This window comes from Haliotis asinina, chromosome 8, assembly GCF_037392515.1.
Source record: "Haliotis asinina isolate JCU_RB_2024 chromosome 8, JCU_Hal_asi_v2, whole genome shotgun sequence".
Classification (NCBI taxonomy): domain Eukaryota; kingdom Metazoa; phylum Mollusca; class Gastropoda; order Lepetellida; family Haliotidae; genus Haliotis; species Haliotis asinina.
The window spans coordinates 23,588,222-23,610,299 of record NC_090287.1 but is presented as its reverse complement, the minus strand read 5'-3'; the positions used below and the strand labels follow the sequence as shown (position 1 = coordinate 23,610,299).

Sequence of the window (22,078 nt, the reverse complement as noted above, 5' to 3'; positions counted from 1 at the left end):
TGTCGAACTGGTGGGGTAGCCTAAGTCATTTGCTCGTCACGCTGAAGACCTGGGTTTGATTCCCCACATGGACATAATGTGTGAAACTCATTTCTGGTGTCACCGGACATGATATTCCTGGAAAATTGATAATAGCAGCGTAAAATTAATCTCACTCAGTTCATCCTGCTTCATGTCATGGATATATATCTAAACTATTGCACTGACCCGTGAAGGTTCTAGGGTAGAACAGGCCTTCAGCAACCCATGCTTGCCATAAAAGGTGACTGTGCTTGTAAGAGACAACTAAAGGGATCGGGTGATCAGACCAGCTGACTTGGTTGACACGTCATCGGTTCCCAATTGTGCAGGTTGATGCTCATGTTGTTGTTCACTGGATTGTCTGGTCCAGACTCGATTATTTACAGACTGCTGCCATATAGATGGAATATTGCTGAGTGTGGCATAAAACTAAACTCACTCACTCACTCACTAAACTTTTGCACTTACACATAAACACTCCTAGTGTTGTTTTAGATATTGCTATATCTTGTTACATCATTTGCAGATGAAGTGGATAAAAAGAGTAAAAGCATCAAAGACGCTCAAAAATCAGATGTGCATGTGGTTGCTGAAAGCTTCTTGGAAGAAGTCAAGAAAGGAGGTGCTGCTCTTATGATCCAGAAACACAGCATAGCAAGCTGGGGAGCTGATGTGAGTGTTAGTGGCTAGTGTTTCTGGCAGATACAAATGTGTTCGTGGCAAATACAGCTGAGGCATTTCAGGTTGGATAACATGTTGGATACCTGTGTAGAACTGATCTTCAGTAACCCATGCTTGTTGTACGATGCGACAGGAAGATTCTCTAACCTGGTTGACACATGTTATGGTATCCTAATTGCGTAGATCGATGCTCATGCTGTTGATCGCTGTATTTTCTGGTCCAGACTTGATTATTTAGAGACTGCTGCCTAGTAACTATAATATTGCGGAGTGTTACTTAAACTAAACTCACTGTTTGTAGATCATCAGTATATTTTAGTGTATAGAAACTATGAATCTGGACAAATCATTGCTGTAATTGTGGGACTGATGGATAACCACTTCTACATGCATGCACTCATGCACTCATGCACTCATGCACACACACACACACAGACCTTCAATTAGCATCCCCATCTCCAACCTGCATTAATTGGCCCGTCCTACCTCATGAGCTTTAACTGGTATACTTTTCAAATCAAGAGTTTCATTAAACTCACTGTTTGAATGACTTCATGTGATTTGTTTTTGTTTTAGTCTTCTTTCCACAGCAAACTTTGTTTCCCAAAAGGAAAAGATATCTAAGTGTTTATGTATGCTGAGGGTCATAGCTTGTTTTGACATGATGACACCTGGTCTGAACGTTCTGTCCTGTTTCAGCCGGTTGATAGAATCGTTGAGCCAGAGATGCGTGTGAAGAAGAGTATCGCCAAGAGCGGTATGAGTGCCAAGGATGGTGAGAATATGATACCCTTAAAATCTGGAAGCTTCTCTGATCAGTTGATGTGGATAATGGGTTGGTTTCAGCCTAGGGAATCATAAGTCACATGTTTTTGTTTTGGACTTAATTCATGGATTGTTTGTGCTGGAATTGTTATTTGCTCAACTTATTGCTGGTAAGTATCATGTTGATGTTGAGTATAGTCAGGTATGAGTTAATTTTTTTAAAGTTTGACCTTCTCTGTGTGGTCTTAGGACACTTGAATATTGCACCGAAGAACTTGGTTAGACATGGGACATGGAACTGACATGGGTACGGTGTGCCTATTTAAGGTGTCACTGTCTGTGATATGTATAGGAGAAAACATGCCTCCAAGGTTTTGGTAAACAATGTAAAAACGGAGGGGGTGGGGGAGTAATATCCTGACCGCGATGGTGAGGAGAAGTGTTTTCTCTAAAATATATACCATCAAAGATGGATAATTACGATGTAGATGATCATGTAATGAAGCCACGTAACAATAACTGAAGCAAATACTGAGTAGATAATTTAACCCCACCACCTTCGGCCCGGTGACCGTGCAGTAGAGTGTCTGCCTACAAATCTTCGGCTTGCTGTTCCAGTCTTGCTTTGGAATATGTTTGCAATTTGAGCATAATCTTGAGCAATATTTTTCAGCTGATTTCAAACACTAATGTATCATTTGAATGTTGATGTTCATATATAGTTAGGAAAAGTAAAAACCTTTTAAGAGGGAAACCTGGGAAGAGGTCTTTCTATTGAAAAGTAAAACCTGTCCCTCAAAAAAGAAAACCTTAAATGCTGTTATTATGGGAAAACAGGAGATGACCTAATGTATAGGAGAAGCAGACTTCAGGTTTATGTTGCTGGAATATTGCTGTTGCTCATGATGGGATAAAAAGTCTCGGAAATTACATCAAATTTGGAGCTTCTCTGATCGATTGGTTTTATGAATAATTAGATGGTTTCAGCTCAAGAGATAATATATCACTGTGTTACTGTTTCCAAGTGGCAGAAATTGGAAGAGAAGGATATTGAATGATAAACAGAATCTCACAAACCTTTGATTTGTAAACGTACATTGACATGTTTTCATATATTTGATATAAATATACATGTGGGTTAAATCCATGAAATACAGGGTTCAAAATGTGTTTGTCAGGACATGTATTTTCAGGACATGGATTTGGGTTAGATCCCTTGTGATGTGTTTCTTGACTTAGTGCACGGTGTCCCAATTGTGGACAGATTTTGTAAAAAAATTACAGATAAGGAAACCCAATATGGGATGCGTTTTCAGGACATGAATGCCTTGATAGACTGCACAACCAGAAACTGTTGCGATTCTTTAATGAGTTATGGCCCTTGTCATACTTTTCTTGACTTAATGCACGGTATCCACAATGGGGACAGATTTTCTCGGTCACCTTTAGGGATGGGGGAAAACCAAAATGTGATATGTGTTTTCAGGACATGAATGTTGTGATTGAGTTAAAAAACAGAACACTTTGACAGGGGATATTGATAACCAAATCTTGTTTCTTATTTGATGGTTGTTTTAAAAAAAATTATGATGAATTACGTATTAATTAAAATGTAATTGTAATATGTGATGATCTGATTATGTTCACCTGAAACTTAAATACAATGGCCTTGAAACACCTTGAAAACAGCTGTCAACATAAAATCTGTACCAAGCTCACTTCTTGAAATGGAAGAAGATACACTGTACACACTGAGGTCTGTGTAGCAGTCTCTTTGTCTTCCTAGATAGAACCCCTCTCTGATGACTGTGATATTGAAGGCACTATCACAGACAGATACGGAGTGGACAAACTACTAAGAATCAGTATTGGAGGGTCAAAGTGCATCATAATGTTTAGCCAAATACAAGATTGCATTCTGGTATATGCAACGATACATGACATAATTCCAAATTATTTAGAAGCAGTCAGACTGCATAAATTGAAGCTAAAGATCTTATGAAAATGGGATGCTGGTGGTAGTGATATACTGTTTAACCATCTTTGGATGACTGAGGTGTATGAAGGCTCATTAGGAAAGTAACTGAAAATTTACTTTACAGAAACCTTTCCAAGTTGTTTGCAACTTTATAGCATCAAATTGTTCTTTGACATCACCTTATAAATATTGAGTGTTCGAAAATAATATTGTGATATGTATTGTAAGAATAAACCTCAATAAATGGATATACAAATAACATACCCTTTATACTCACCACTAACCAAGACCACTTCTATCAGTGTGCATGAAAGCAATCAAACATGTCATGTTCTTCTGAAACATGACTGTGTGTTGTTGAGCACACTTTATGGTTGTATTTTCAGAGGCGATGTACACCAAGAGTGTTCCGGCCAAGTTGAAGATGAAGGTGAAAGGTGGAGCAGCAGTAGATCCTGACTCAGGTGAGACATTGTCCTCACACTGTAGGGAGCTGGACTTACAAAACTGGATGTGGTATTAGAAGCTACATTATCAATAAAGACAAGATTGCTTATGGCATAGGCTTTATGGTAGCTAGGTATGGCTACTTAAATCACTTTTACATTTCTTTTACAGAACAAAAAGAGAGAAAAACCTGAATTACTTCGTGCATGATATTTCTTGTACCTGATGAATACGCGACACTTTCTCAACCATAGCTTCTAGCTAATACTGATCAGGATGTGATATCATAATGCCAAAATAGCAACCTAATCAACCTGACCTTGAGAAGTAATCCTGTGCTAATTTAGATATAAGAGAAAGAGTACTGGAGATGTTGATGGTTAAGTCTGTTACATTTTATGTGATATAACGCAGAGGTGAAAGTGTTCAGTTCGAGATGAACGTGATGAGGATGTATATTTTTGTCCCACGCTGCAATGCGGGACGGAGGACTATGTATTCAGGAACATCTGTATGTCAGTACATTTGCACGCATGTAATGTTTCTTGTTAAGGCGATATCTTGTGAACTGTTGCACCCAATGTCTTAAAATTTCGTGATATCCTACATGGGGGAATTATGCAGACACCGATATTGGTGACCATGACCACTCTTCAAAATCTCCTTAATGCGTTATCTCATGAACTCTTTTACCCAATATCTTCAAATTTGGTGACTACATTGGGGGAATGTGCAGACACCACTAGATTTGAGTGACCTTGACCTGATTTTCAAGGTCACCATGACTCGTTGACCATTCTTCAAACTTGTTAACGTGATGTCTCTTCAAACTGTTGTTAATGTGATATCTCATGAACTGTTGAACCCAGTCGATTGCGCAGACACCTGTCGATTTTGTTGACCATGACCTGATTTTCAAGGTCACCATGACTCAATCACCATTCCTCAAACTTGTTAACGTGATGTCTCTGCAAACTCTTTTTTAACGTGATATCTCATGAACTGTTGTACACACTGTCTTCAAATTTGTTGACAGCCTACATTAGGGTATCATACAGACACCAGTTGATTTGTGTTACCTTGACTATATTTTCAAGGTCAGCCCGACTGACTGCATTGTAAACTCCTGTTAATGTGTTGTACCCAATGCCTTCAAGTTTGGTGATAGCCTACATTGGGGAATTAGACTGACACCAGCTGATTTGACTGACCTTGATCTTATTTTCAGTATGACCATGACACTTTGTCCACTTTTCGAACTTACGTTTACGCAGTATTCCATAAAACATTGCAACCAATGTCATCATTTTGTCGACAGCCTGCATTGTGTGATTATCCAAACCCCATTCACTTCTCTCATCTTGTGTGTGAGTAAAAAAGTAATAAGTAGTGGATATGTTATAAATATTTCATTCTTCTAATGTGGACATAGCCACGTTAGTGACAAACACTTGTTTCTTAAAAATATATTCAATTCAGATAGGTATATAAAGACAGGGTGTGCACATCTATTTTAATGTAGTGTGTTGGTAGTTGTATAAATGTGTATATAACTTCGACTGTTTATGTTCAGGGCTGGAGGACTCTGCCCATGTGATTGACGAGAAGGGAGATGTGTACAGCGCTGTCCTGGGACTGGTGGATATTGTCAGGGGAACTAACTCCTTCTACAAGATCCAGGCTCTTGAAGGAGACAAGGGCTCAAGGTAATCACACATACCTCAGTCCTCTGTCCATGTCATGTGACCACTGGGTTCAGTTTGGTTTGCCTAGGTGAATTAGTTGATACATGGCATTGTGCTTAAGTGGAGAAGATAGATGGTTATGTCAGTTATCACTGGATTATCTGGTCCAAACTCAGTTATTTACTCACTGCCATCACTTATCACAGTGTGTGTTGCTGCATGTTCAGCTTCATCTAAGATACTCCACAGATGCGTGACCCGGTAGATCAGTTGGCACAAACGGCAGGTTTGTAAATTTCATTGAATAGGGGAGCAGAGAATGTTAAACAGCAACCTTGTCTCTGCTGTTTGGACATGTTGACAATCGACTGACAATAATAAACCCAACCAGTCTTGACACTGTCACCGAATGCATCAGTATTCACTTGATCAGGCCAAGCTGAACAAGCTGTAAAAAATGAATGAACACAATAAGCATGTTAGTATCAGGGTAGGAATGTGTGAGCTTATGGGTAATGTTTAGTAAATTATGTGAATGTTTCAGCTGGTGGATATTCCGAGCATGGGGTCGTGTAGGGACAACAATAGGAGGAAACAAATTGGAGAGATGTGGCTCAAGAAATAAAGCCATTGAGAGTTTCAAAGCTTTGTACGCAGAGAAAACAAATAACAGCTTTGATGACCGCAAAAATTTCCAGAAATTCCCCAACAAATTTTATCCCCTGGATATTGACTATGGCCAGGTAAGCAGTCGAATTAAGTATCATTGACATTCTGAACTTATTGCTGCAAGTGTGTTTTATCTGAAAATACTATGATGGGTTTCAAAATGGCATTTGATTTAGATTATATTCAGACAGAAGCCAATATCTAGAGATATAGTTGTAATGAAGAAAGTTCTGTTTCTGTGAAGTAATAGGTGTACGAAGAAGTGATCGACATTGGTAAAGTTTAAAATGAGTTCAGTTTACAGTGTTGCAAATACTTTTAATTTAAGTATTGAGGAGTGATCTGATGGACTCTTAATGTCCAAAAATGTTTCTAAACAATTTGTGAACAGTTTTTCTTTCTCTACCAGTACTGTCAAAACCAGATACTTAGCAGTGCATGCACACTATGATTACGATTGAGATGCTGAAATGTTCAAATATCAGGGTGGCCCTGAAGTTTGTTCCTGTAGTATTTGAATCGGGTACCATGTACATCTTTAACTTTTTATGCAAGGAAAATGAAAAATACCACTTCCATGTATAATATCAAACACTGTTTGGTGATCATTGTGGAGTCATTCTTTGTTGATCTATGAAGGAGGAAGATGCTGTAAAATCCATAGACAGAACTTCCTCTAAGTCCAAATTGCCCAAAGAGGTTCAGGATCTCATCTGCCTGATCTTTGATGTGGAGAGCATGAAGAAGGCCATGATGGAATTCGAGGTAAGGTGCTCCATATCCGAGTATTGGTTATGGTTTTAAATCTTTTAGTGGATAATGTGCATGGAAAAGGCTTTGAAATTTTGCAACCAATCCATATGAGAACTTGCTAGGCTGCAACAGATGGTCCTGGTCATCGGTGAAAATGTGAATGAGTGGATTGTGAAATGTATTTGAATGGGATGTCTGTGTGAAGCTGTGGCATGGTTAGAAACTGTCAGCAGTGCATGCCAGATGATGTGCCACCACAAACATCACTACGTAGGTCACCCATGAAGATTCAGTTTAGAAATGGTCTTCAGCAACCCATGCTTGTAGTAAGTGGCAGCTAACACAATCTGGCTAGCTATTCTCGAAACGTGCGTAGCCCTACAAACTTCTTAAGCCCATTCTTAACACACAGACTACGATCAAAGTTAAGAATTCTTAGGGCTATGAACGTTTCAAGAACAAGGGCCCTGGTGGTCAGACTCGCTGACTTTGTTGACACATGTCATTGTATCCCAGTTGAATAGATTGATGCTGATGTTGTTGATCACGGGAATGTCTGGTTCAGACTTGATTATTTACAGACATCTGCCGTATAGCGGGGATACTGCTCAGTACAAAACAACTATCAAACCATTTAAGTGCCATTATTTACTCAGCTCTGTTCTCTACTTGATTCTAATGTCCTGACTGTCTTGTCAACATTGCCCTCGCACAAAATGGTGGTGAGTTATGTAATTGAATGTTTCATTTCAGATTGATTTGAAGAAAATGCCGCTGGGAAAATTATCAAAACGACAGATCGAATCTGCTTACAAAGTGCTTTCAGAACTACAAAAGGTAAGCGATGTTTCTAGGTAGTGTGCAGGAAGTGTGAATCCCCTCATTCCAGACGGGAACTATATATTGATCGTCCTATTGAACAAAAGATAGTGTGAGATTATCTAGCTTACGTGTTTGTCACCCACATTTGTTGAAGCAGAGTCCTGAGTTTTAATCAGTGTGGAATGCCTCGCCAACAAAACTGACAGTCGGGGTTTTACACAGCCATCTGTGTAGCCATATTGATAACTTACACTTAAACAGTAGGGTAGATATTTTCTGAACTTGAAAGTAATGACCTAACATGGTTGGGACATTTCTCCCTCTCCTGGTTTGTTAAATTTTTAAAGGAACATATTGTTACTACTCAGTCTAAATTTAGATTTCCCTTGCAAGTTTATTGTGATAATTAGAAATGTGATTAATACACCGAAAAAACACTGGATGGCCAAGAATGATGCAGCTTGATACTATTTGCCTTAGAATGAAGGTTTTGATGGTTCATATTGCTCTATGCTTCTTATGTTCTTGGCACCATGACATGATTGTAAGCTGGCTGTGTGATATTGAACCCTGGGCAGCACTACCCATTTTCTGATTCTGTAGAGCTGATATTTTTCAGTTGACAGAGAAGGGTGGAACACCGACTCAGTTCCTGGATGCTTCCAACAGATTTTACACCCTTATCCCACACGACTTTGGCATGAAGAAACCACCACTTCTGGACACTGCTGAAGTCATCAAGGTATGGCCATAGTATACAGTGATAGCATGAGCCTTAGTATACAGTGATAGCATGAACCATAGTATACAGTGATAGCATGAGCCATAGTATGCAGTGATAGCGTGAGCCATAGTATACAGTGATAGCATGAGATATGATGTGACCTTTTTCTTATTATTACCTTTTTCATTGGCCCGAGTGCTCTTCTTTTATTTTAAATGTACCCCTTTGGGAATGCTGAACTCAGTTGGTACTTTGTGGTAGTAGTTCTTCTCGAATAACATTGAGGCATGTATTATGGAAATTACTGATGTTTTGCAAATGCAAATCGGTGGAAGGGAGCTAACTGTGAAGCTGTTTTTTTCTCGTTTTCTGTAAGATCTGGTGATGGCTACAAAAAGATATGTATCTGTGCTTCAAACATTCCAAAATAACATTGAGATTCAGTAGGATAAATACTTTGTTCACTGGTCCCTTTGGGCCTTAAAATGTCGATAAATATCATGATATACTTATGTGGAAATAACCAGTGCTTCCACACAACTAGTTTTTATTTGAATTTTTGAGGTTGCAGGTTAACTTGTATGAACCTGGCTTTTCAGTTTTCCAGTTTTGACAGTTTTCCAGACAAATTTTTGCAGAAATATATATATCTTTCTTGTTGGTGTTGATTCACACTTGTGCTGTTTTCTGTGTGCATGTTCTGGAATGTTCATGTAATTCAAACGTTGCAGGCTAGTGAAAGACAGGCATATTGTAGGTAGTGCTTGATATAACTTCCAGGGGAAGCTGAATCATTAAGGCATTCGATCTTCATACTGGAAGTCTGCTCTTGATGCCCAATACGGATGTGTGTTAGGCCCTTTTTAGACATCATCTGCTGTGATATCACTTTATCGTGTCTTAAACTGGTGTAAAACCTTGCCCACCCTCTCACTTCGTAGTGACACAACAGACTGTTCACATGGGTAGGTAGAAGGTCATTGTGAAGACCATTTATCCAGTATGTCCACAACCCAGACATAACCACATTGTTTTGTAGACCAAGACAGAGATGTTGGACAACTTGTTGGAGATAGAGGTGGCCTACAGCATGCTGAAGGGAGGTGATGAGGGAGAAGACCCCATCGATGCTCATTACAAGAAGCTCAAATGTGACTTGAAGGTATGAGTCAGTATCGCGCTCCCATGTTGGATATTCAGGCACAAAAGTTCACTTCTGTGTAATTCCCAAGCAACCTGAACTGGGTGTTGTTGGAGGTAACCAGATAGATCAGGTTATTCCTCATTGGCTTCCACAAAGACACCAGCACCAAGATCATAGCCCATTACTTTAACTTAAAGATAGTTGTAGTGCATTTTTGGAATGGCACTTTACATGTTCCATTATAAGTATACATTGCTTAAGTGCTTATGGCAATGTTTCATGTTAATATATCTGTGTGGTAGTGCTTTCAAAAACAGGACCCTTGAAGTAAAATGTTGCGTTTCTTGTTTTACAGCCGTTGGATAAGAGCAACGAGATGTTCAAGAGACTGGTAGAATACACAGCCAACACCCATGCAGCCACACACAACCAGTATGACCTGGAAGTCCAAGATGTAAGTAGTGACTGACCAATACACATCGTTGTACATGAAGAATTAGTTTTCAGTAACCCAAGCTTGTAGTAACAGGTGAATAGCAGATTAAGGTGCCTCTATCTGCACAACTGGTATAGGACATCTGTCAAACAGGTCAATGAGCCTGACCACCTGATTCTGTTACTCATGCCTGATATCAAGCACAGGTTGTTGAAGACAGATTCTAACCCTAATCTTGACAGGGAAAGGGTGTTTCTTTCATGATGGACATGTTGTTCAAGCTACAATTTATTACAGTTAGTATAACTGACATTCTCAGTGTGGGTGTTGAATTAATAATCTGTTCCAAGTAATCTCGAAGATGGAATTAGACATATAATTTAATTATATGATTTGTAATCTGCATCACTAAACTTGATTTTTTCAGATATTTGAAGTTGATCGTGAAGGAGAGTACAATCGTTACCGCCCATTTGAGGACCTGCACAATAAACAGCTGCTGTGGCATGGTTCCAGGACTACCAACTTTGCTGGCATTCTCTCACAGGGTCTTAGAATAGCACCCCCAGAGGCTCCAGTGGTCAGTGTAGAGGGAGATTTCCCATGATAGCTGTCTAAAAAAATTAGAAAACTTGATTACGTAGTCATGTCTTTATGTGGTCAGTAATATTTTGCCATGCATGGTCTGGATATTTGACCGGCATATGTGATTAGGAATGGTTGTTTCAGAATCAAACATGTAATAAAAGAATGGCAGTAACGTAGACAAAACAGAACAAGATGTTAATTGCATATTTTGATGTTTATAGAAAGAACAAGTCAAACTTTACCCTGCTTCAAAAGTAGTATGTGTTGGATTTATGCGTCTATGATTTAGGAAAATACCTAGAACCGATGTAAATTTGTATTTCCATTATCATGGTGAATATTCTGTACATGACATGCAAAATCTTCAGTGTGTATTATAGTACTTTAGACTGACTCTTTGTGTGGTTTCAGACTGGTTACATGTTTGGGAAGGGTATCTACTTTGCTGACATGGTGTCCAAGTCCGCCAACTATTGTCGTACATCAAAGAACGATCCCACAGGTGTTCTTCTGCTCTGTGAGGTTGCTCTTGGCAACATGTGAGTAGCATTTTGCCAGTGCCTTCTGTATTTTTTTTTACATAATGTTCTGGTTCATTTGTTACAGGGTTCATGCTCATTTACTGACTATAGACTATGTAGAAGTATTAAGATTATGAAAATATGAAAATGTATTCTGTTGCAGGCATGAACTGACAGGTGCAAGCTACATTGAAAAGCTACCCAAGGGCAAGCACAGTACCAAAGGTAGGGAATTTTGGTCTGTGATTGGAGTCCCAGATTTATCCGAAACTGTTATACAGATAAAATACTTTGAAGTTGTTTGTTGTGTAAATCCACAAGAAATCATATATGTAAACATGTTTATAAAGAGGGCAGCTTTGTCCTTACCAGGGTGTTCGTATTGTGGAGGATTACTGTCCCAGAAGAACAGTTCCAACTGGTTAAAAATGTTTGATTCATGAAGAGTTAAAGGTGATATTATGAAAGAAGGGAGATAATTCTGTTGATACACATATATATTACAATGAATGTGACAGGAAGGCATCGCTTGCATTACATGGTGTTAACATCTTCTCTAAAAGGCCACACAGATTGTGAAGCTTAAGAAATAGTCCCGGTTCTCGGTCACCAATGTCTCTTCTGAAAGTCAGCAAACATTTCCTTTCCCAGCCAAAAAGAAAAATATTAATGGGTGTTCATTCTGTGGCTTGAACACAGAAACCTTGCAATGATGTGCTGCTGAATGAGATTTCATGTTGTGTACAGTTACTTCCCTTTGCATGCAAATAAGCATGGATTACATGCACTTGGTGAAACAGTGTTCAAGTGCTATTCAGAGACCATGTTATATTTACCTTAAGGCTAGTACAGAAGTTAACTCCCTTGGTTTAGAATGTATCTTCAACAACTCTTGTTTGTAATATTCATCAGGTCTCTAACCAGATCATGAGAGCACACTTTCTGAATTGGTTGATACCAACTTGTCAATGACAGTCACTGGATGTGTAGGTCCATACTTGATAAGTCAAAGAATGGCAACTTACAGATGGAATCAACAAACAAAATTAAAGTGTCAAACTCACTGAACACTGCTTGTAAATATTGTTTGTATATATAGTTTGATACGTGTTTATATTGTTCTATATTTTTATTTAGGTATTGGTATGACGGCTCCTGATCCCAAGGGGTCCTACACAACTCCTAAAGGCGTGGAGATCCCCATGGGCAAGGGATGTAACGCAGACGTCAAGTATTCCAGTCTGCTCTACAATGAGTATCCTTTGACTCCACAACACTTCTTAATGCTGCATAGTCAAAGGTCATGTGATGGTTGCTCAATTCCAGATATATGTCTTGAAGGTGCATATTGCTCTGAGAGATCATGATTATCTATTTGCAGTCACATAAGTGATTTCATCAAAGTGTCTTACTTCATTCTTCACACAATATTGTCATATGACTTAAATATGAACCAAAGGAGCATTCGGTCCACAAGCAATCGTGCATGACAGCATTTAAAGTTTTAACAGCTGTATGTATTTGTCATTTGGTGCAGTAGCTATAGAATGTACCAGATGTAACTATGGATGCAGGCTAGAATACACATGAACAGGAAGTTGGCAGCTGTGTACTTTGTTCTCCTTAACCGTGCCTCAGATTCATCGTGTATGATGTAGCCCAGGTTAACATCAAGTACTTGCTGAAGATGAAGTTTAACTACAAGTGGTGAAACTCATGTGACATCTGCCATTTGTATGATGTCACTATGGTGCATGTTTTTGGGATCACTATGCATAGACGTAGAATGAACACATCCAAATGGACACCTTTGAAGATGCCCGCTGGATGCAATTTGTGAACTGAGAATGTGGTTTTAGCACCAACGGTGTTCCCCGTCTATCTGCGATTAGCCGATTGTGTTCTTGCTTGATCGCTGTCTGATCACACATGTGCCCAAACATGAGTATGAATGTTGATTTCTCCAAACATTCTCAGTGCTTAAAATGACAACAGCCTGAACACAAATCTGTGATGCCTGGAAGTTGTTTCATACTGCTTCAGTATTGTTTGATACTGCTTTGATGACAAAGAATTTCTTTGTGTTTGATTTTAGTAACAAACCTGTTTGTTTTGTAGGGGTTTTTTTTCATGGATTTTTTTACTTAAAAACAGATGTTTTCCTCATGGGAATGTATCTGATGTTGTGATAAACAGAATAAATAACCTCCATGTATTTGATATGCTCATAACAAAGCAGTACATGTCGTGCTCCTATTTAGTGAAAGGGGTAGGAGATTCACAGTTCTCTAAGGCGGAGCTGTTTCCATGGCAGAAACCTAGGATCATGGGGTTGAATTCCTATTGCCTTGACTAGATTTCTCACACTGTCAACACTGTGCATACATGTTACACTAAAGTGGCAAATGTCAGTGATTGTCACTTTCCTCGTGCAAAAAACTCACATTCTGTGACAAAAATTGGAAGTGCTTAAAGCTACATTTTGTCCAGTTAGTTTCTTTGTTTGGTACAAAGTAGTTGTTGTTGACAATGATTTAATTCTTGCTAGACTGATTTCGTGTTAAGTCTGTTTGGCCGGACCAAAAGACCTGAATTGATGTTTTCTGTTAACAGTGATCAATTTGCCATATTGTCAAGCTTACTGACATGTGACATTTATTCTATCTTTATATAATCCATGTCTAGTTTCTGAAAATGTTGGAACCATGCCGTCTTTTCTCAAGCAATCGTGGTGGTGGTGCATCCTAGTGATTTAAGTGTTTGATGGTCATTTTTGGTGTCCCCTGCCCTGATATTGCTGGAATATTGATAAAAACATATTATAACACTCTCACTGAAGCAGCCATGTTGCAATGTACACAAAGTTGTTTAAGCCTGGTGTAACATCTATACACTCAAACTACGGACATATTGTGAACTGTTTTCTTATGGTTCATCCTAGTCGGCACCAGTGGCCCGCTAATCTCGGGTGCCTCTTTTTAGTGCAGAGCTGTATCCCTTAAGCTTGTCTAATATGTGATTTTGGGTTTGAATCCAAGCTTGCCGACCCGTGAAGGTCCCGGTGTAGAAAAGGCTTTCAGCACCACATGCTTGCCTTAAAAGTCGACTATGCTTGTTGTAAGAGGCGACTAACGGGATCGGGTGGTCAGGCTCGCTGACTTGGTTGACACATGTCATCGGTTCCCAATTGCACAGGTCGATGCTCATGTTGTTGGTCACTGGATTGTCTGGTCCAGACTTGATTATTTACAGACCGCCGCCATATAGCTGGAATATTGGTGAATGCGGCGTAAAACTAAACTCGCTCACTCACCTAGCTTGCCCTGGTAATGTAATTGGTTTCCTGCTCAAACCAATGATCATGGATTTTTTGTAGTAATAAACAAGAGCTGTATGCATTCACTCATCAAACTAAGTGATGTTTTGGGCTCAGAAACACTAGTGTCTGTTATTATGCTGGTTAGTTGGCTGTGAAAACTCAGGGATGTCAGCCAAGATACATTTTGTGCACCCAGACACAACCCTTGTTGGTATGGTTAAGACAAATATGTGCCTTGAGTTCATGATTTACAATAAGATGTAATATGTGCTAATAGCAGTATCTACTGTGTTAATAATGTAAGCTATTGTGGCTCACAGTATCATTGACTTGATCATTGTTTCAGATTCAGTTATTTACAAACCTCAGTTATGTAGCTGAAATATTGCTAAATGAGGCCTTAGGACATGAGACTGACATGACACATCTTAAACCTGTAAACTTGGCATGAATACTTCAGTGTGACAGTCCACATCTGTGTAGATTATGTTTCCAGACAACTTAATATGACTTGTCTCAGTTTTTGCACAAGGAAGCGATTGGTCCACATGATGACATCTTGGTTCTTGCACAGAGAAGCAATAGGCCAACCTGATGACATGTCTTGGTTCTTGCACAGAGAAGCAATAGGCCAACCTGATGACATGTCTTGGTTCTTCCTCAAGGAAGCAATTGGCCAACCTGATGACATGTCTTGGTTCTTCCTCAAGGAAGCAATTGGCCAACCTGATGACATGTCTTGGTTCTTCCTCAAGGAAGCAATTGGCCAACCTTATTCACGAACGAAATAACTGGACGAACAGATCTCTGGATTTAGAAGAAATTTGTGAGAGTACCAGAGTGAATGGCTCTCTCATACTTCAGTGTCTTCTCAGTAATGAACGAGTATTTTACTTCATTGATTGTTTGATGAATAATGCTTAGATTTAAGAACTAAGATTGTGATGTAAAGAAACATGTTTATTTGTCAGTGACAAATATTGACACCTTAGTCTTGAGACATTTTCCTATTATACCATGTACGAACAAATAAATATGTGAAAGACTGAGTGTTTGTTATACTTTGTGTACGTGCGTCTGTACCCTGTCCACTGCAAGTTAACCACCTCGGGATGGAGAATGGGATTTATGGATCGACCCCTATTTGCATTGTGTGAAAGATGTTTGAGATAGTTAACCAGAAGCACAAATCTCTGTTGATGTGGTCATAAGAGGGATGCGTGGTCAGGCTTGGTGTCATGTTAAGCCAGCATGCTCTCAGTATCGATCACGGGACCTGTGTACTAGAATTAAATGGCCGTCGTCATGCACGTGCACATGGAATATTACCAAGTGCAGTGTTTCACAAAATCTCTGATGTAATTCGTAGACCGTGAACAAACTGTCAAAGCACCTATGAACCTCAAAGGCCTGCTTAACTATCTGAATACCTTTTCATCAGCAATGCAGTGCATAATGTTATAACCCCAATCACACATGCCCCAGTCCAGTGAAAGTCTAAGGGAGAATTTAAATGTGTATGTAAATGAAATGCTCATTGGAGTGTCCGAGGTTTCATCCTCAGCGCACCAAAACTGAATGCGCATTGTAGGTGAGAGTAACAAAACCGGACCTGAGCTTGATACGTTAACGAGGATACCACTGAACCTGTTCAGTAACTACATTCATGGAGCTTATAGTGTAGTGGTAGGGCGTCTGCCTGTCATGCCGAAGGCCCGGGTTCAATTACCGGTGGCTACATTTGATTAGTATACTTACTTATATCACATGCAGATTGTCTCAGTTCACCCAGTTGATAAATGGGTACCCCGTAGTATGTGCTGGCAATGTGAGTGTTCAGTTCATTGCGCCTAACAGCATGGTTGTATGTTCCTCGGGGAGTTGAAATAGTATCAGGTACGATAGTGTCATCTGACCCGGACAGTAATAGACCTAGGCAGTGTGCCTGGATATGGGTGCCATATAAGCGGACTATTACTTTTGTCTCTTATTTTGTGCACATTTTGTGTGATAGGTGGCCAGACGACAACTTTACCTTCACGATTATGTGTTAATGGCACAAGAAAGCTTCACGGATTCAAGGGAGATAATGCAGGAAGGCTGGTCATCTTGCTTCACAGCGATCGCTCTATTTGCAGCCCTGTATTGTAAACTCGTACCGATCGTCACTTACAGACGCCAGTAACAAACAGTGGATGCTCAAATACTTGCGGAAAATCATTCTCTTGTATGGCACGAGAAAATTGTAATGTAATTATCTCGTCGCCTCCATGATGTTCCCCGGGAACTGTTGTTCTTCCGACCGGACTATCACGTTGCTCTTTCATCAACGATCGTATGACTTGATCTTTTTCAGACTAAATGCTTCGAGCTGTCACTTATTTTTTGCCTGGAAGGCCATCTGTCATCTGAATCACATCAAAGATGTAAAATTGATAGTTTGCCCTACTGTAAAATGTAGGTGACGCTGCAGAATGGATGGGATCGATCCGGGCCCGTCAAACCAACTTGCTGTCCCTCTACCTGTTATTGTAACAGATGAAACAAGGACTGGCCGGCTGGGTGTACAATGTGTGACGGATGACAGTGTCAACCTGAAACCATAAAAAGGCATTAATAATATTAATGTAGAGCCATGATAGGTGGTGTGGTACCCCGGCCGTTTGCCCTTGATGCCGAAGGTCGGGGTTCCATTCCCTCCATCCGTATGTACATGCAGCCCTTTTCGCGATATTGCTTGAATATTGCCAAAAGCGGCGTGAAACCCAAATTACTCTCCCTTCTTTACCACAACGAACCTCACTCATTCAACTCTCTTGAGGATAATTCTAAGATATTCGATACTGACTCGTTGAATTTCGGGTAATATCCAAATAAATATTCATAATACCCTAACAGTAATACCACAAAACTTGGACCAACTGAGTCGATGTGCAGAGTTGCTTCCCTTGGGAACACCAGGATGCTATGGTTCCAGGTTTGGTAGCACTATAACCAGGCTCTTGGGTTTCACCAAAGTGGATTACTTGGGGCTTTTCTTTCTCTCATGTTCTGTTTAGTTCTCCGAATACTAAATAAAACAACATGTAAAAGTTGATAATCGTAAGTCAACGTTAGTGTATGACTAACGGCCGTGACTTCGAATTTGACATTGATAGCGTCATCGACGAATTTGCTGGTCAGTCAGAGTGATGACTAGCGTCAGTCTTGCCATACTAGGCCGTTATTGTTTTCTAAAGTCACCACGTTCGCAGTTTGAACTTTTAAGTGTGTCAGCATGTATTAAATGACTTTTACTTTGGAAACTTTTTGCATCTGTTTTGGGGTCAAGGATGATTTACACTTCAATATCAAGTTTCTGCACATTTTGATGCTGTTTTTTAATTTCTTTTGAAAGTTTTCACTTATCGTACAGTTTGTCTTTAGGGATGAATATAGAGATAAATCAGAATATACTGTGTCTTAGTTTGTGTCAGTCAAATAAAATGTCAGGAAAAACATCCAGTGCATCTTAAATTATCTACAGAAATACCATGTTTTCAAAAATATTAGTTTTGGATTATGTTAATTTGCTCTTAACATATCGCTAATTAATTAATTTGCTTCTCAAAATGCAGGGGAACCTATTTCAGAGCGTTTTCTTGTCGAATATTTCATCCACTATCTACGCGCTCTCTGTCAAGTCGCTTCGAGACTTTAATGTTGCTATCTGCATACAATTTCTTTTTCCCTAATTACGGCCATGCTCAAAACCATTCGCACTTGTTTGGAACTGAGTCAAGGCGTACTGAAAACTATGAAATTGCGTCCTTCACCGACAGTGGTAGTCGATAATGATTGCATAATTGATTTTGCAAATAAATCAAAGAAGAACTATAATATTTGTCAAACGTTTTAAAAAAATTAATGATTTGTCAGTGAAACTGCGAGTCTAAAACTGAAGAAACTGAGAGGGTTGTTGAGTATCATCTTTCTAGTGATTAAACTGCCGAACAGGACAAAGCGATCATGAGATTCCTCGTCAAAATGAAATCGATGTGTTTGAATATTGTGTTTGGTGAAGTGAGAAGAATTATGCTGAATGTAACCAAGCAGATGTAATATTTTTAGCAGAAGAAGGGAATGTGTCAAGGAACTGCTGAATGTTCAGAGTCCAGACTTTCGGAGAACAAATATCGGAGCTGTTGTTCATGAGAACTCTGATATGCAGGCTCTTTAAAAATATAACAATTTATTTTCTTATAAGCCCAATAGGTTGCAACACTTTATATTGAATCAGTATTCATGGTTTGCCTAACCTTTTTCGCAACAATCATGTCCAAGCCCGGGCTTTTTAATTATAGTATCTACGCCCTTGATGATCAGATGTCTAGCCGTTTTGTGAATGGATGGAGTTTGAGGCGGTAGTCAGGAATAAGCAGGCTAGAACTGGTCATTTCATCATCATTTCAGCTTTAAAACAGGGAGACAAATGCTTACATTGACAATCGTAATATATTGCTTATAAATAGTGGGGAATATTGAAGTTAAACTTAGGGACAAAAACTCCCCCGAGTACTTTAGGTATTACCATTAGGATTACGACTGGCCAACTTAGCATGCTGCACATTGAACACCAGGTGTCCATAGATCCGAAAACATTGCACCCAAACGCACCCGGGGCGGGTAAGAAAATCCCACCAGATTTACTCATACAAATGACAAAATGCACCTGTCAGATGTGCAAGGTTGATCTAGTACTATGTACACATCTCTACATGACTGATATGGACGGGGGTATGTTATGGTGTGAGGTGGGATCACGATTGCGGGCAAGACCGATCTCCACCTCTGCCAAGGGCGTCACTGGAGTCTGCTACCGTGTCCACATCATCGCACCACAAGTCCTGCAGTTTACATGCCGCGGCGAAGGATTAATCTTCCAGGATGATAACGCAAGGCCACACCGTACACGCGCTGCCCTTGGTCATCTCCAAATCCAAAGTCTTCCATGGTCAGTGATGTTTACCGACCTTTCCCTCATGAACCATGTTTGTGATGTGCTCTGACGGGGAGTGTAGGGTCGCCGCCCTCCACGTCAGGACTCTTGGCACTCCAAGAGGAATGGCAGATGATTCCTCAAGTTGTCGTTGGTCACCTCAATAGGAGTATGAGACGTCGATGTCATTCCTGTTTGGCAGTCAATGGTGGGTCTGCCCTTTATTAAAGGACGAGTTTAACATTTGTGTTACCCTCCTCTGGTTGACTTCAAAGTGTCTTCAAACAACGTCTGCATAATCGTCAAAGTTAATTTGTTGAAAACTGATTCTAGTCCTTATTTCCACATGAACATTGTTTCCGAATGACAATTAAACATATGTTTGCCTCAAGTTTTCTATATCCCCTACTTTTTGTGACCAGTATAAACAACGGTGTACTCGTGCCCGAACTGTTGGTCATAAGAACGAAGTCTCGCATGTCTCGAGATATTGAACTGCTTTAGTGATGGCAGCTGTTAGACATGCCATCACGCCATTCTAACTGTCGGGTGATTAAATCCACACTTCAGTTCCAGTCCATCGAACCTTTGGAGTCCCTTGTTAATGATGATTGGTATTGATCGCTGTTGTTATTACTACCATGTACCGTTTTGAATCATACACAGTCGTACGGTTGCCAGACACCCTATACCGAAATGACTATATGGTTGCCTAGAAACCAGACTAGAGATTTTGTGTCCATAACTCCAATTGAACTTGGTTAACTTCCGGTGCATGACGCCAAACTTTCCTTCATAAATTAAACATGGGACTAAGATTCAACTAAACCGAGCTTTAATTTCCTCGACGAAGCCGTTATATTTTCGATAATGGCCACCAACAGCATAAGCTACCCTCTCCCGACAAAGCAGCGGGGCGTCAATAGGCTTGCGTCTATATTAAACATATAGGTTTTTTTTACAAATCTATCATTGATGCTGTGATTGTCTCAAACAAAACGAAACGTTGCTAATACTGAGAAAATGCAATAGCCAGTTTGTAATATCCCGGATACCTGATGGCTGCCAGGACTGTATTTTTTGTAAATGACTCAAAGGCGACTCATAGTATATTCACAGCAGTGTGTTGGAATATTGTCGAGGCTTGAGTACTTGATCCGCCATAAATACATAGGTGAAAATACATACTTTGAATTGAGAGACATGGATATACCTGGTTTTGTTAGATAGTCAGCAAGGTATAGATAGTACTGTAACAGTACAGATTCCTGACGAAGGCGTGTTTGTTTGTTAGATCCACACTCAGCAATATTCAAGCTACATTATAATAAGTGAGCGATATTATGAGCAATGGCGTTTAACCATCAAACCCCAAAGGCTTATAAGAAATCTTTTCCTACACGTGTACTTTTTTACAGAAGGCCTGAACAGAACCGGGGTAAAGATACATGGCCAAAGAAAACAACCCGAATGATTCTTTAAAATTATGCTGTGAATGCTTGCCATCCGGCCTTTGTAGACAAACAACTCTTGTCACATACTTCACAAGGTCCTGAAGGGTAATTCAATGATACTCCAGGTCGATGGAGATTCGGAGAGATCTATGTTCCGTGGAGGACAGTTGGTTTTGCAGCAACCGTTGACGAGAGTTCCTGCGGCGTGGCACCCATAAACATCTCGATACAATTAAGGGTGCACGAGATCCGAGATGCAGTTATGTTCATCTCACGTGAATAAAACATCTCTTTCACACTGATTGTCTCACACTTCTCAGGGGAAATATCCCACACATTATTTTGATGTTTTTGCAGCCATCCATGTTGTGAGATGTGAATGCAGTTATCGTCCACATCATTATTTTTCATTGTCTATAAAAAAAATATTTGCTGTGTTTATATTGCCCCAAACCTTGCGGCGCGAAGTCCGACAATTTCTAATGGTCTGAACACCATGAGGCTGTAGTGAATAGAGTGTCTCGGGTTAATATACATTTGTTCAGGGTGGATGAAAAGCACATGAGTGAATATTCTTTTACGCTGCTCAGCAATATCATGGCAGGGGGACACCAGAATAAATTGTACTGATATGGGGACTACAAAAATTGTTCTGATATGGGGAATCAGACCCGAGTGTGATGAGCAAACACTGTAACTCTGAGCACTAGGCGAACAACGTGTGGATATGGTGGCATGAGAACATAATGTAGCTATAACTGTATAATGTATAATGTAGCTATAACTGATAAGTGTAACATTCCATTGACTCCGGATTGTGAGTCTCCACCAGCAACCCCTGCCGCCATTTAAACCGTTGGTAGATCTGATGTTTCTGATATTGGAGACTGGTCATCAGTGTTGGATACAGCAGTGACAGGCCACAAGTCCAGCGACCAGTATTGTTGAAATGCAACCATTGTACGGCAAATGGTTTAAAACAATCCCAAAGTCTGCAAAACAGTGTCCCTTCGAACAGGTAAGCATATTAAAGTATAGGTTGCCTCTAGGGAAACACCGGCTGAAACCTGTCTCCAGGATAAATTGCTTGATG

The 22,078-nt window shown here is 39.9% G+C and overlaps 1 protein-coding gene and 1 non-coding gene across 3 annotated transcripts in view; both read left to right on the top strand.

Moving 5' to 3' along the window:
- Nucleotides 1-15,602, top strand: part of LOC137294040 (poly [ADP-ribose] polymerase 1-like) — a 29,301-nt gene extending 13,699 nt beyond the window's left edge. For both annotated transcript variants that reach the window (XM_067824965.1, XM_067824964.1), the window contains 15 exons: nucleotides 548-693; nucleotides 1,402-1,477; nucleotides 3,832-3,909; nucleotides 5,466-5,598; nucleotides 6,122-6,320; nucleotides 6,886-7,011; nucleotides 7,753-7,836; nucleotides 8,441-8,563; nucleotides 9,585-9,707; nucleotides 10,045-10,143; nucleotides 10,553-10,705; nucleotides 11,125-11,252; nucleotides 11,398-11,459; nucleotides 12,372-12,489; nucleotides 12,873-15,602. In XM_067824965.1, coding sequence (XP_067681066.1) covers nucleotides 548-693; nucleotides 1,402-1,477; nucleotides 3,832-3,909; nucleotides 5,466-5,598; nucleotides 6,122-6,320; nucleotides 6,886-7,011; nucleotides 7,753-7,836; nucleotides 8,441-8,563; nucleotides 9,585-9,707; nucleotides 10,045-10,143; nucleotides 10,553-10,705; nucleotides 11,125-11,252; nucleotides 11,398-11,459; nucleotides 12,372-12,489; nucleotides 12,873-12,945 — 1,721 coding nt within the window. In that variant the 3' untranslated portion in view covers nucleotides 12,946-15,602. The remainder of the gene's footprint in view (nucleotides 1-547; nucleotides 694-1,401; nucleotides 1,478-3,831; nucleotides 3,910-5,465; nucleotides 5,599-6,121; nucleotides 6,321-6,885; nucleotides 7,012-7,752; nucleotides 7,837-8,440; nucleotides 8,564-9,584; nucleotides 9,708-10,044; nucleotides 10,144-10,552; nucleotides 10,706-11,124; nucleotides 11,253-11,397; nucleotides 11,460-12,371; nucleotides 12,490-12,872) is intronic.
- LOC137295478 (small Cajal body-specific RNA 8) lies at nucleotides 3,196-3,320 on the top strand. The gene has a single exon (XR_010957571.1). It is a non-coding gene; the product is annotated as a small Cajal body-specific RNA 8 (non-coding RNA).
- Nucleotides 15,603-22,078: the final 6,476 nt, after the last annotated feature.